Source organism: Kryptolebias marmoratus, linkage group LG19 (assembly GCF_001649575.2).
Source record: "Kryptolebias marmoratus isolate JLee-2015 linkage group LG19, ASM164957v2, whole genome shotgun sequence".
Classification (NCBI taxonomy): domain Eukaryota; kingdom Metazoa; phylum Chordata; class Actinopteri; order Cyprinodontiformes; family Rivulidae; genus Kryptolebias; species Kryptolebias marmoratus.
In genome coordinates, this window is record NC_051448.1 from 21,330,073 (window position 1) to 21,344,046 (window position 13,974).

The window sequence follows — 13,974 nt, forward strand, 5'->3', positions numbered from 1 at the left end:
ATCATCAAAATTAAACGAAATAAACATTTGAAATATATGAGTTTGTATGTAATGTATGAATATAATATACAAGTTTCACTTTTTAAATGGAATTACTGAAATCAATCTACTTTTTCATGATATTCTAATTTTATGACCAGCACCTGTATGTAATACTGCAGAAGCTGTACCGACCCTTCTGTCGAGCTCATGTTCCATTCTTCCTTCACTTGTGAACAAAACCCTGAGATACTTAAACTCCTCCACTTGAGGCAGCACCTCACTCCCAACCCGGATAGAGCAGTCCACCCCTTGCTGACTGAGGACTGTGGCCTCAGAGTTGGAGGTGCTGATCCTCATCCCATCTGTTTCACGCTGGGCTGCAAACCTCTCCAGTGAGAGCTGGAGATCACGCCATGATAACGCCAACAGGACCACACCAGCCGGAAGTTGAACAGACAGGATCCTGAGGCCACAGAGCCGACCCCTTCAGCCCCCTGGCTGCACCAAGAAATTCTTTCCATTAAAGTTATGAACAGAATCAGTGATAATGTGCAACAAAATTATATATATAAAAAAATAAAATCCATAAATTCTTGCCACAGGTTACAAATAGAGGCTGTTTCTTATTCACAGCAGATTTATGTGTATTTTTATGCAAAAGAATATAATATTACTCGTTTACAAACTGTCCGAAATCTGAAATTATTGTGACAGGAAGTGAACAGATTGCGTTTTACTGACTGATTCGGTTTTTTCAAGTGAAACAGGACAACAATAAACTGCGAAGGGGTCCTTTCTTTGTTCATCCATTCACTGGAAAGAGTTGTTTTGTTCATCCAGATCTGAGTCAATTATTCACCGTGGAGCTGTTAAACCTTAAGTTAAAATCTTGTTTTAGTGTATTTATTTGTTTTAAACAGTCAAACACAAAATTCGCTTGAATATAAGTGATCTGAAATTGATTGAAGTGGTAAAAACAAACAAACAAGCAAAAATCAGGTACTGTCCCTTTAAAAGGAGAACCTGTCCTTAGAATAAAGAATGAAAAAGAGTCCCAGAGTTGAATGGACTCACCACTGCGGACACACACACGGCGGGCATCATCCTGACTTAGAAAACACGCATGAGGGTCGTGCAGACGTCCCCAGTAACACTTCTCATGTCTAGATGTTTGTCATCATCAACATCATCATCATCATCATCTTCCCTGTCCGCGGAGCGCCGGAGCAGAGCAGCTGAGCGGGGCTCTGAGGCAGCGGCCTTTTATAGGCTGAGTCTCCGGGCGGAGAGGCTTCAGGAGGCGGACGGACGCTCTTCTTCATGCTCATAGCGGTGATGACGGACGCCCCGTCCCGGCTCGGTCGCTGAGCTCTGCGGCTCCGTCCGCTCCGCAGAAGCGCCAGAGGAGAAGCGCAGCAGGTGACGTCAGCGCGGGAGGGGCGGGGCTCGGCCTCGGCGTCGCGGCCAACCGCAGCCCCCGAAGGAGGGTGCACGTGGACTGAAAGACCGCTTGTGAATAAGGAGGAGAGAGGATGGTTAGTGAGAGGTGATCCCAGGCAGTCTGACTCCACTTCAACTGCTTTTAAATATGCGACTGTAAGTAGTTTCAAGTGGGGAAATGTGGAGTGCTCCACATGTGTCTGTCTGTTAGCAAAATATCTCTTGAACCCCTGGACGAATTTTAATGAAACTTGCAGAAAATAATAATTGTATGTACATGTACAACTCATTAACTTTCGGAGTCAGTCCGATTCAAGACAGCTACCACAGCTCATCAAACCTAAAATACATACAAGTAGCCATAACTGCCAATTTCTACGCATCCTAAGCTAAAATTTGGTGTGATAGTAGCTGCGACTAGTACCCATACACTGAGCACTAACAGAATGTGCAAAGTCTTTGTTTTAAATTATTTGGAGACAACTCACTCTGTCTTTTAGCGAAACATCTCATGAAGCACTGGACAGATTTTAATGGAACTTTAATAATTCCATTAAATATAGTATAAATGGCAGCACCCAAAAAGACTAACATTCTGGCTTCAATTTTGGACAAAGCAATTTAATGGAGTTGCTCTGTCTATTTTTATTTACTGCATGTTAATGCTCCAAACAAAGATGGCGCCACATGAAAAATTGGGGAACTGATACTGGCTGCCATGTCTGAAATGTGCTTATTATTTAAGAAATACACAGCCATTCACACATCCATTTATTCATGCATCCTGCAAGCCAGCCAGTCATATTCTGTACCCACTGTATTCCTGTTCAGGGCTGCAACAACATGGTGAAGAAATACACATCAACTGACTGAAAATAATGTACACTGATACAGTGTGGGGAAAATGTAGAAACATAAAGGGTGACGGATGAAACTGCTCTAAAGAACAATTCAAAGGTACTGTTTCAAAGAAATAAACACACTGTATCGTTAAACAAACCAACACACATCAACCCAAAAAAAGGGGAAGCTAAAATATCTTTTTTATATGTTAAGCTGCCATATTGTCCAGTTTTCACTCTAACAGGATCATATTTTTCATAAAATTATAGAAAATTTTGTCTTTTCCCTGGTATAACTACAGAAGCCTTTAAATGTCAGGAAAATGCCCAATTGCCCATAAGATCCTAAATAAATGAAAACAGGAAAAAAAAAAAACAATAGTAACTCTGATTAAGGATTCTGTCTCTTCCCTTTGCAGATGACGTGGTCCTGTTGGCGTCATCATGCCGTGATCTCCAGCTCTCACTGGAGCGGTTCACAGCCAAGTGTGAAGCAGCTGGGATGAGGATAAACAACTCCAATTCTGAGACCATTTACCTCAGTCGGAACAGGATGGACTGTTTGCTGCGGGTTTGGGAGTGAGGAGCTGCATCTCAGGGTTTTGTTCACGAGTGAGAGAAGAATGGAGCCCAAGATCATCAGACGGAATCCTCCCAGAAGAACTGGAAGAGCTGGCTAGAGAAAAAGATTTATGGGTTTCCCTGCTCAACCTGGTGCCCCAGTGACCTTACTTTGGAACAAGTGGCAGATGATGGATGGATGGATGGATGGATGGATGGACGGATGGATGGATGGATGGATGGATGGATGGACTCTGATTACAGCTCATCTTGAGGTTCACATTTTTATACCAAAACAGTCACATGATAGGCATGTGTTAGGGTCTTCCAACACTTTAAGTGGTGCTGACAAAAAAAAAAAATTAAAAATCCCACAATTTTAACATGGAAGGCAATCTTTCCTTTACTTACATGTAAAAATGTTGTAACCCAACAATGCGACTTAATAAATGATCAGATCTGTAATCAACAGTTTATTCCAGTCAACACAGGAAATGGATCTCAAACATAGATCTTGTTTGGCTTTATTTTCTGTCTGTGGTTTAAATCAAGAAGAAATTCTTCTGTCCACTTTGAATAGGTACAAGTGTGTAGTTTAAATTTAAAAAAAAAATTATTAAAAAGTTTTCACAATATGAACTAGGTTAAATTTATCTATCATAATTTTAGCAACATCACTTTATGTAATCACAGAGTTGAAACAGTAGTCATTTTCAAATCTACATCTGTGATCATTGCCTAGCTGTTGTGTTGTGGACACACGTCACAGTGCTATTCTGATTTGTGCCTTGTCCGACATTAGTCCACATACAGAGCAGTGATGGGGGAAGTAAATAATTAGTTTGCAAGAAGCTGACATGTCTACAATGGGAACCAGAGGGCATAAGTGGTGATATTATGAGTGGGATGAAAGTGTTATCACTTGCTTTGTTCAGCCAAACCACTGAACAAAGGTTAGCAGACACAGAGGACGCCTTGGACAGTATTACTAACATGATGGCATTTGTTTGAGTCACATTGTAGGTTGCCATGAGGTCAGATGGTTGTATCATTGAATTACCCAGTGTAGGTCGTACACATAGATGTCACAGTGTCCCCATGTTGGAGCCAATGGGTACATAAACTCACCCCACCCACACACGTCATGAACATCCCAGTCAAACAAAGCAGACTGCACCAAGGGAAAATTGTTGTATTGTGCACCAAGCATTACAGAACCCAATAGCATATGCACCTGTTATCCTGACACAAGTAATGGACTTTTTACATCCCTTGTCATCTCGCCAGTCTCTACGATTAATTGGTTTACAGGTTCACCTTCAAACGTGCAAGTATTAACTCCAGAGCAGAGATGACTCAATTTGGAGTGGTGCCAGAAGTGTGACACATCGATTGATGAGGGGTAACATCAAATTATGTCCAACATTTGTCTACACACGGCAAATGTGTTTATGAATTGCCTGTCTCATGCTGAGGTCCTCCCATGGCTGGTCAGGCTCCCTGATCTTTCAGTTGAGTCAAAAACTGTAAAGATGCTAAATTATATTATAAAGTGGGGATTATTAAAAGATAGTCTACGGGACACAGTCATGTCAGTCCCTGATGTTGTTCAAGACTGTCTGGACATCACATTAGTTCTGTATGTCACAGCTCTAAGAACTCTGTGAGTAATCACACATTGACATCAGAAAATGCTTTTATTACTTTATGTTGCGGGTTATAAAACTTGTTTAAAGCCCTACTGTTGGTATAAAACACTAGAACGTTTTCTCTCTGAATTTCATTCTTCATTTACTTACAATTCATGTCTGACAAAAGCATTATTTGATCCCAGTTACTCTGTAAGAACTAAGAACTCTCCCAGTGGTCCTATGTTTCTACCATATAAGAAGGATGGAGGCTGTTGGGCATTTGCCCTCAGTAATGCAAAAATATTTTGTGTCCAACCACACTTCGCCACATTGAATTCTTGATACAATCTTGTTTCACAAATCTACAAACAGTTTTCAGGTTCATTTCCACTTTATTTTGACAAACCAGTTCCTTCCTGTTTGTGCCTAGTTTTTAAATTCAAAGCTTTCTCTTTGTCTGTGTTGGTTTTTTCTTTCAGGTCTTTAGCCTACACAGCAGCCATTGGTACCTTAATATACTTATGATGTGTACCATTTACATCACAAGTTAGAACTCAAATCAGAGAACAACATCACATCTAACTTAACAAAGTTTCAGTTGCAGCTTGGAGAAATCATTACAATTTGATAACTGTTGTGTTTAGTAACCAGTAGGCATGTAGCAATATGTCTAAGTCACGGTACTGTATGGTGCAGTACAACAACGAAAAGAAACAAATGTCAAAAGGTCCTGTGCTTTTCTTTTTTATAGACAATAACGCTCACAGAAGCAAAAAAAAAAACCAAACCTGGATGGTGGGGAGGGTCTAAGGTAGCAGGTCATGTACAGCAATGTAGGATTTGTTAGCTGGTAAATTCACCATAAAATAAAAAAGCATACTTTACTGTCTTTTTTTATCCAATCTGAAGTGTAATAAGTAACCCACGAGCCATGTGTCAAACAGAAAATTTGACAAACTCCAGAAAGTTATTGCTTAGAAAAATATTACAAGAACAATAAAATAAAACAAAAACTAAGGAGTGTTTTCTTCACTTGTGACTGATGTATTCACTGTCAGTTCATTGTGCCCATTCAAAACTGTTTCTGACCAAAACATCACAATACAAATATATGTATTGTTACACCCCTAGGAACCTGGCTAATGATTATTACGAGCTGAATTTCTTTGCTTTATTTGTATTCAAACACTGTAGAAACAGGTTTCCTAATAGAGTCTTTACAGTACTGTGTATATGACAAATTTAATAGGATGCAAATCGACACACTTCTCATGTGTAAGGCAGAATGTTGACTTTCTTGTCAGGGTTGACTTTTTGAGTTCAAATTTAAGGGGGCATTCCACTGATTGTTCAACTTGGAACTCAAAAACTCTCACTTTTGAGTACAAATGGAGCTCACCGTTGCCTCTGACAAAATGAGGGGGGGTAGATTCCATCCTCATGGGTAATCTGAGTCAGTGGGCTTTGTCTCTTCCTGCAATGATGTGGGAAAGCTTCTAGTAATGGCTGTTAGTCATCAGGCAGGCTTCCATTTCACAAAACTGTGACTTGATTTCCCCCAAATCAGCCTTAGGGATTTACTGAGTGGCTTTTGCTGGTTTCAGAAAGAGCTCAGTAACATATTTCCAACATTTAAATAATTTAACAGTCTTTGTGATTACATGTTCCGAATCTTAGGTTTACCAGTGGCCTGAAAACCTGTATTTCCTGTGAGAGGGAGGTTAATTTTATTAATTCAATAGGGTTTTTATGTGGCACACATACAGAAAGTTACATTTACACCACCAGACATTGAAGTTCTCTGGGTTGTAGCAAGTATGAAGTTAACAGGGTTTTATAAATTAAATTTTCTCTCTCTTGATCCTTCACAAGGCTGCGTCACTGTGTCAGTTTGATACATAGCAGAGTTGAAACTCCCTTCACCTCATCAGACTACAGCAGATAGGTTCCTAGACTGTGGTGAAAATAACATGATGTGGAGAAAAAAATATGAGGGTTTTTGTGGTGATATAAACTGTGGTTTAACCTGACCCCTACAGATTAGGCTTAATGTTTAATCTATCAACAAAGACAGGCAAAAATTAATTCACTAACACAAAACATTGTTTATTCACTACTGTTTGGTTCAGTATAGGTAGCTTGTGAACTGTGGGTATTTGAAAAACATCATGGCTTGTCTTAAAACAGACACTTGTCAGTGTATATATATATATATATATATATATATATATATATATATATATATATNATTTATATGTATGATCTCCTAATTTTTACTAGATGACATGTTCAGTCTTCCAAATTATAAAATGATTTATCCATTTATTCCTTTTTATCCAAATGACTGAGCAACATACTAGAGGGTGGGTGGTTGACCTTGTTACTACTTTTTACTGTCTTCTCAGCATTCCGAAGGCCTCATTCAGTCAGTCCTGTTCTAGCTGCCAATTTATTCATTAAATCACTGAAATGCCATATTTTATCCTGTCCAGCATTATAAAAAAGTAACAAAAAAGCTTGCCATCCAACATGAAGCATAAATAGAGATCATAAAGATTCTCTGACAGGACCTGAATAGGCTCAACACAATCTCAAACACAAACCCTGCATGTAACCCTGGTTGATGCTGAACTAATCTTTACTTTACATTTTAAGACACCAACTGTGGAACAACAACTATCTGATATGTGTCAGTGGAGCAAACAGTGCCAGCCGCTCAGTCATCTGTTCTAAGTGGTCAACCTGTCGACCATACAGCCTTCTGTTAAGAGATTCAGACACAATATGTGCAGCATTTTGGCCCACCAGTAAGTAGTCTGTGCACACAAGATCTGGCATGGTCATGGTCTTAGCCATCTCTAGAAATAGCAGCAGCAGACAGAAGAGTAGAGCACCATCTGCCCTGCACGTGGAGCGGAAAGTAGTGGACACAAACTGAAGGGAAGGACGGGGGTGTAAGAGATAAAGGGATGAAACGTGTCACTTTGTTTTTACTGTGGGGGAAGCTTGAACTGAGATTAACTGGGTCACTAGCTCAAATCCCATGAAGTCAAACTACCAAATCTAATTCCTCTTAAGAAAAGTCACAAAACACGACTGAAAAGAACCAAATGAGTCACGCCAGAGAGAATAAACTCTGCAGATTGAATGTCCTGACTAAGTGCTGCTCAGTCATGCTGCAGAGCCGAGCGGGCCCCCAATAGGCTGCGGGGCCACACAGATCCTCAGACTGCAGTCACTGGGTGAAGTTGCCTTTTATAGAACTGAGGTTAAAACAGGCCATTATGTGGGGAAAGGGGATTTGCGTGTGTTTGCGAGAGTGTATAGATGCGAGGGGGAGCACCAAGGCTCCCAGTCATCGGGGCGTTTGTGCACGTGTTTGTCTTTTTACGAGTGCCCTTTTAAATCAGATCTTCTCAAACAGCTCCAGCAGCGGTGTTACTCACACACACGCTCGCGCAAATCTCTTAAGCTCGTATACAACCATTTACTGTCAGCAGCCACAAACAGCAGCCCACCCTGCACACAAACAGCCATCTTGGCACACATTTAAATCAGTGCTGGCGTAATTCTTTTTAAAGGCTAATTCCAGTTTATTACAGCGTAGGTCTGTTATTTTCATAGTTTTAGCAACATCTGTAAAAAGAAGCCAGGCAGGGGAAGGAACACAAGCAGGAGACAACGATTGCAAAAAGTTCCTTTTTACCCTCTTGTTTACCTATTGGATGTGGAAAATACCTGCTCTATTATCTGACTGTTTGAGTTTCCTGCTTGGTGCGACTTTGAAGCCATAATTTCAGATTTGAGGAGTTATGTTTATCAGAACAATATCAAATTTGAGAGGGTTGTAGTCATTTAAGTCTTGCTAATGGCCCCAGCGTACGGGTGCATCACTCATGGCGTGAGCAAATTGTGACATCAAGAGGACTGGTGCTTCAGATGTGCAGCACTCACTGTATTTGTCTTCTTAAGCCAGCATCTCAACGGGCTGAGGCTGTTGGAGACTTGTTAGTGAATGACATTCATGAGGGAGTATTCAAGATATTTCAAAATGTTTGCAAGGGTTCTGTTTCTTAGTTTCCCCATGTGAGTCGCACGTGAGGAAACTGTCTTGTCGCTTGATTTTTAAAAACATTCAAAACTATTTGTGCAACAAATTTTCTCTCAGTATGGTCACAGTTGTCTCGAACCATTCTCAGTTTAGTTTCCAAACTAAACTAGTTTCCAAACTAAGCTAAGTTCTAAAGCCCTTCAGCTGTATTTCCACACCTGCATGGAAACTCTCTCAATCACAGACATCTGAGGCGGGAGGTCTAAATACCATGCCAGTGAAAAGTAGTAATTATTAGAAAACTTGTCCATGTCTGCCTATCTTCATTTGGAAAGGGGTACTCCTGTATATTAAATCGTAAATGTTGGTGCAGCTGCCAAGGTGCGTACAAAGTGGGGTGAGGCAGGTATGATGTGGACGGCTGTAGGTAATGAAGTAATGTGGACAGCTTAGCCAGTTTTGCAAAACGTGCACACAAAAACAGGCTGTAGTTTTCAAAAGCTGGTAGCATAAAACAAAATTGCACAGATCGCTTGGGAACACTCGGTCAAATTTTCAGTTACAGTCTCACTGAATTCTGTTTTCTTGTAAATTTGAGTTGCCAACTTATGTCCAACAGTTTCAGCCCAGAGAGATACTGTCTTTATTGTATCTGAAAAAAGTGCAACTATTAAGCAGGAATGACACAAGATGTGCACAGGAAGTGCATTTGTCATACAGGGACATAACTCCATCTTATCTAAATATTTAATCATATTTTTAGTTGTTCTTGCAGTATTGGCAATGCTTGTGTCTGCTTGGCTTTTACCCATGTAGATGATTGCAGAAACAAACCTGTTTGCAGACTAATCTGGTCATTTTTGAGGTGATGTTATCAATAGTTAGTACATTATCAGTCATATCACTTGCAGAGCACAAAGTACAGAAAAAAGGATAAGTCTTTGTCCAAGCTAGGCTAATGGCTAGCCAAACAAAGGTGTATATTTTTTTTTTAAATCAATTTTCTGAACATTTCAATGAAATCTGTCCAGTAGTTCTTCAGATATTTTGGTAACAGACAAACAGGGTTTACACCAATAGTTTTTGGCAAAGTTGTAAGCAAAGATGTTGTGCTTTAGGTAGCACTTGGAGTACAGGATGTGTTGGGGATGATACTCTGCTACCACACCAGATAGCCGAATTAGCTCAGCACCTAGCTCAATTAGTTACAGCCATTTTTGTGTTTGCTAAGGTCAATTACCTGTGGCGACCATCTTCACTCAAGTTGACTCCAAAAGATAATCAGTTGTAGATGTACTGACATAAACCAGGATTTGTCTTAAGAGTGAGACTGGAAACCAGACACAGAGTAAAGGTAAGTGGTTTTATTTACAGGTTCCCAAAATTTGCTAGGTGACGGGAGGCCAGGGGAATCTGAAACAGCAGGAAGGGAGCAAGGTGAGTCTCGGGTACAGATTCAGGTTTTTGTGAATTAAACGTAGTTAATTGTTTCTTGCATTTCTTTCTTACAGGTGAGGCAAGTAGTGCGGCTTGGAGACAGTGAGGTCCAGGTCCAGGAAGAGGGTTCCAGAAGCGGATCCAGGTATCCAGTGACAGGTAAGTCCAAACAGGTAAGTTCATCCATAGATCCAGACAGGCAGGTATTTACAAAGTTCGGAACAGCTGTTCCTGAGGCAGAGAAAATGAGTGACAAAAGTACAAAGGTTAACATAGCAAGAACTTTCTTTGCGAAATACAGTGTCTGAGGCGAGCCTCTAACCCATAAGGCTCGATGCTCCAGAGAAAAACTGAGTCCAGCTGCAGGCTTAAATACTGGCTGGGCTCATCAGGGAGATAGACGTCAGCTGTGGAGGAAGAGACACAGGACACGCCCGTAGGGCGCAGACAAAACTCTGAATCCTTACATGTACATCCATTGATTCCTTTCTGAAAGTTAAAATCTATCCAGTGGTACATGAGATATTTTGCAAACGCACACACAAAACCAAACACATCCACCACTTTTTGGAGTTGTGTAATTTTAAAGGCAAAAATGAGAAGCTCTCTTATCTGTCTGAGGCATGATGGTTTGTTGATTCATGGCCATGTTCTACAAACAGTTATTTTCTTTTATTGAGCATTGTTCCAATATAATTTTGTAATCAGGGCTGGAAAAACAAACAACTGAGCAGTACTCTTTGTGACAGGCTGCTATTAATCATCTCACTCAGTCATCCTGTGAAAATCTTACTCTGTTGTTCGTCCACAGATGTGTGCGTCACATGCATTAGCTGGCACGGGGAAAAAATGGCAGCCTGGAAGAAAAGTTGCTGCAGTCGGTTTCAGTACACAGCTGTTGGGAAAAAAAACAAAATTACAAAATGCATTGACTTTAAGGCCTTTTCCACACAAGAAGGTTTTCTTTCGAAAGCAAGTTTTTTATTTGTCATTTCTAAAAATATCCATGTAAACACGGCACTATTTCTACAATTTTTTTTCATCCATGAGGAAACAAGGAAAATGAGCCACAACGCTGTAACTGTGAAGTAATTTAATTTATTGTTTTATCTATTCATTTTTGAGGGCTTACGGCAGCACTCCCTCCTGCAGGTGGCACTCTAGGCCTATACAGCCTCTGCCAATAGCTGGTTGTGTTTAATCACAAAAACCATTCCCATGTTGACAGAGCCTAAATCTTCTCCAAACAAAATCGACCAATACTACACAGCAGATGTTTATGCCTTCCATATAATAATCTGTATATTATGTAACCTGTCCTTTCCCTCTTGTGTTTCTGTTGGGGAAGCCCTCTAATGTGAAGCATTATGTTTCCATTTGAGTCTGGTTTCTGCTCTGTGGTTAAGTGTTTACTTTGTACCTGGCTTCAAAGTGCCCACCCAGGGTGTGTGTAAAGGTTTCTTTAAAGCTCTTAGTGCCAGCTAAGTGCTTTTCATGACTCGTTTTCAGTCTTCCACTCCCTCTCAAACTGCCCACTTTTCACCCAGATGACTAAAGACATTGTGCTCAAAAGCAATATTTTGGGGATTTAAATGGAAGCTGTTAAAAGGGATGGTGTTGTCATTTTTTAAAGATGTTCTGTCAAATATCTAGCAATCGTTTGTGCCTCATCAGCTGTCTTCACCCAGGCTAGCCAAACAAGGGCCACAGAAAAACATACTGGTGTGAATGAACACTACATTAGGTAATATTAATTCACTACACTTCAGCATGACTCCATTTGTTCAGTTTGTTGCTGATTTCTCAACCAAACAACAACTCTCATTTAGTTAGCTATTAGCCCAGCCTGGTCAAAGACCTCTGCCCTTTTCTCCATACTTCATGCACTCTGACTAACATTACGACCGATTAGGCACTAACCTTTGATAATTATTTGGCAGAACATCAGTTCAAAAATGACCAGACTACACTTTTAAGTGGAGTCTCCTAGAAACACACCAAAGCTAAACCCAAATATTCATCGCATGAGGCCTTAGATGAAGGTGGTTTGCTTATATGTACATCTGCAAGTAGGTTTTTGCTGCAGCACTTTGTTTACTATATTGGTATACTGCTAAATTGCAACTTCAACTCTTTCTTTCGACTTCCCATCTGCAGAGGATTCAGTGAATAGACACACGTCAGTGGTTGGCACAGCTTTCCCACCCTGCTGAAAGCACCTTTTATTTTGAGACTGTCTACACTGCTCCAGATATTTTTAAAATTGAAGATTTCCTGATGCACTTGCACTTCTTTTTTCATATGCATACTAAGGTTTTTGGTTAGACAAATGGAGCTTTTTAAAATGCTTTACAAAAATTGAGTCAAAAAAAAAAGGTTTTATTTTCTCCGTGTAGATTGGAGAAATGCAGATTTTTAGGAAACAATGATGTAGCAGCCATTATCACTTTGTGCCTTCGAAACCAAAACAACAATGGAGCAGTTTTTATCCGTTTCTTTTACGTCTGTCTCACTTTATTGTCATCTTGTTGCTGTCAAACTCTGATTGGATGGTGAAATTGTTGATAACCAAGAGGTAATTGTAAAGCATCTCAATGGACTATGACTGTTGGAGACAAACTGCAAATAGCATTCACATGGGAGTCTTAAAAATGTCTCATAACAATTGTGGTGGTACTCAGTGTTTAGGCGTGAAAACAAATTTTCAAAATTTTCTTTTCTGCCTTTATATTGTTTATGTTTTCCAACTCCTGTAATCGGCATGTAAATACGGACAAGCCACAGACTTTCAGTTCAGGTGTGTTGAAGCAGTTGCTGCTTGTAGCGAAAGCACAACCAAGCCTGCTTGGGTTTTAGGCAAAAATCAGATAATTGTAGGAATGTATTGCTTTTTGGGGGGATTAGAACTGCATTTTTAAAAGTCTTCTGTCTTAACATGCAGAGATAGTCCTGAATGTTCAATGGCACCAAGGATAAATAATATTAATTTAAAGACAAGCCCAAATCTATATATGTTCATTTTAAAAGTGTACATATATTTAAGTAAATTAAATCATAAACATGGGGGGTGGCTGCCAAAGTGGGTGCAAAGAGGGCTGAGGCAGGTATGATGTGTGTGGGGGTGGGCAACAAAATAATCTCCATGGTCTACAATACAGTTTTGCAAGAAAAAAGGCTGTGTTTTGTTTTCATTATGTTGTCAAAATGCAGTTGCTCGACATGCTGGCTATGTCCAAAATATAAATTAGGGCAGATGTCTTTGAATGCTCAGGCTTGGTTGCAAACACTCAGAATTCAGTGAGACTCCACCTGAAAGTCTCCCCTGTTTTCTTGGAATCTGTCATCGCTAACTTGTTTCCAACTTTTGCAGCCCTGTGACAAACTGGCTTAAAGAGTGTCAATTAAAAAAAAAAAAAAATTGATTAAAATTTTTGCACATTGTTTTGGGAAAATCTGTTTACTAAGGGACATTTACTCAAATATTAGTGGAACTGCACGTATATATTTGTATGTATATAATCATTTAAAGCCTGAATGAATATGACATCAACACCCATGACTCATATATGTGAACTTCTGACCACAGTTTTACATCATTATGGCCTAATATTTATTTAATATTTACTTTTAATTGACTTTTCAACACACTGATGAGAAAGAGTTACTTTAGGAAATGACATCATATTGGCATGTGTGAACATGTTATGTATTTGGAGTCATGTGTGTTACGATCATCAGAGCTATTACACATTTACTATTAAACACTTCCTTCCATTTTTGTGTTACAGGCTTGGAGGTTGTGTTCAAGTTTCAGATACAGTCTGTGGCTCTGACAACAGCTTCCTAAAGTCACAGTTTTAACTTTCTATTTAGCATTTTTATTTTACTGCACTATTTTGAAATAATAATAATAATAATAATGCCACCACTGGTGTGTTGGACAACGTGGAAACTTTATGAGAAATGTAAGAGTTTGTTTTAAGTATGTACACCTATTATTTGGATAATGTAGAGATAAAAATAATAATAA

The 13,974-nt window shown here is 39.6% G+C and overlaps 1 protein-coding gene across 1 annotated transcript in view; it reads right to left on the bottom strand.

Moving 5' to 3' along the window:
• tnfrsf21 (tumor necrosis factor receptor superfamily, member 21) overlaps positions 1-1,348 on the bottom strand; it is a 65,660-nt gene extending 64,312 nt beyond the window's left edge. Inside the window, exon 1 of the mRNA XM_017439546.3 lies at positions 1,057-1,348. Coding sequence (XP_017295035.1) covers positions 1,057-1,086 — 30 coding nt within the window. The 5' untranslated portion in view covers positions 1,087-1,348. The remainder of the gene's footprint in view (positions 1-1,056) is intronic.
• Between the last annotated feature and the right edge of the window lie 12,626 nt (positions 1,349-13,974).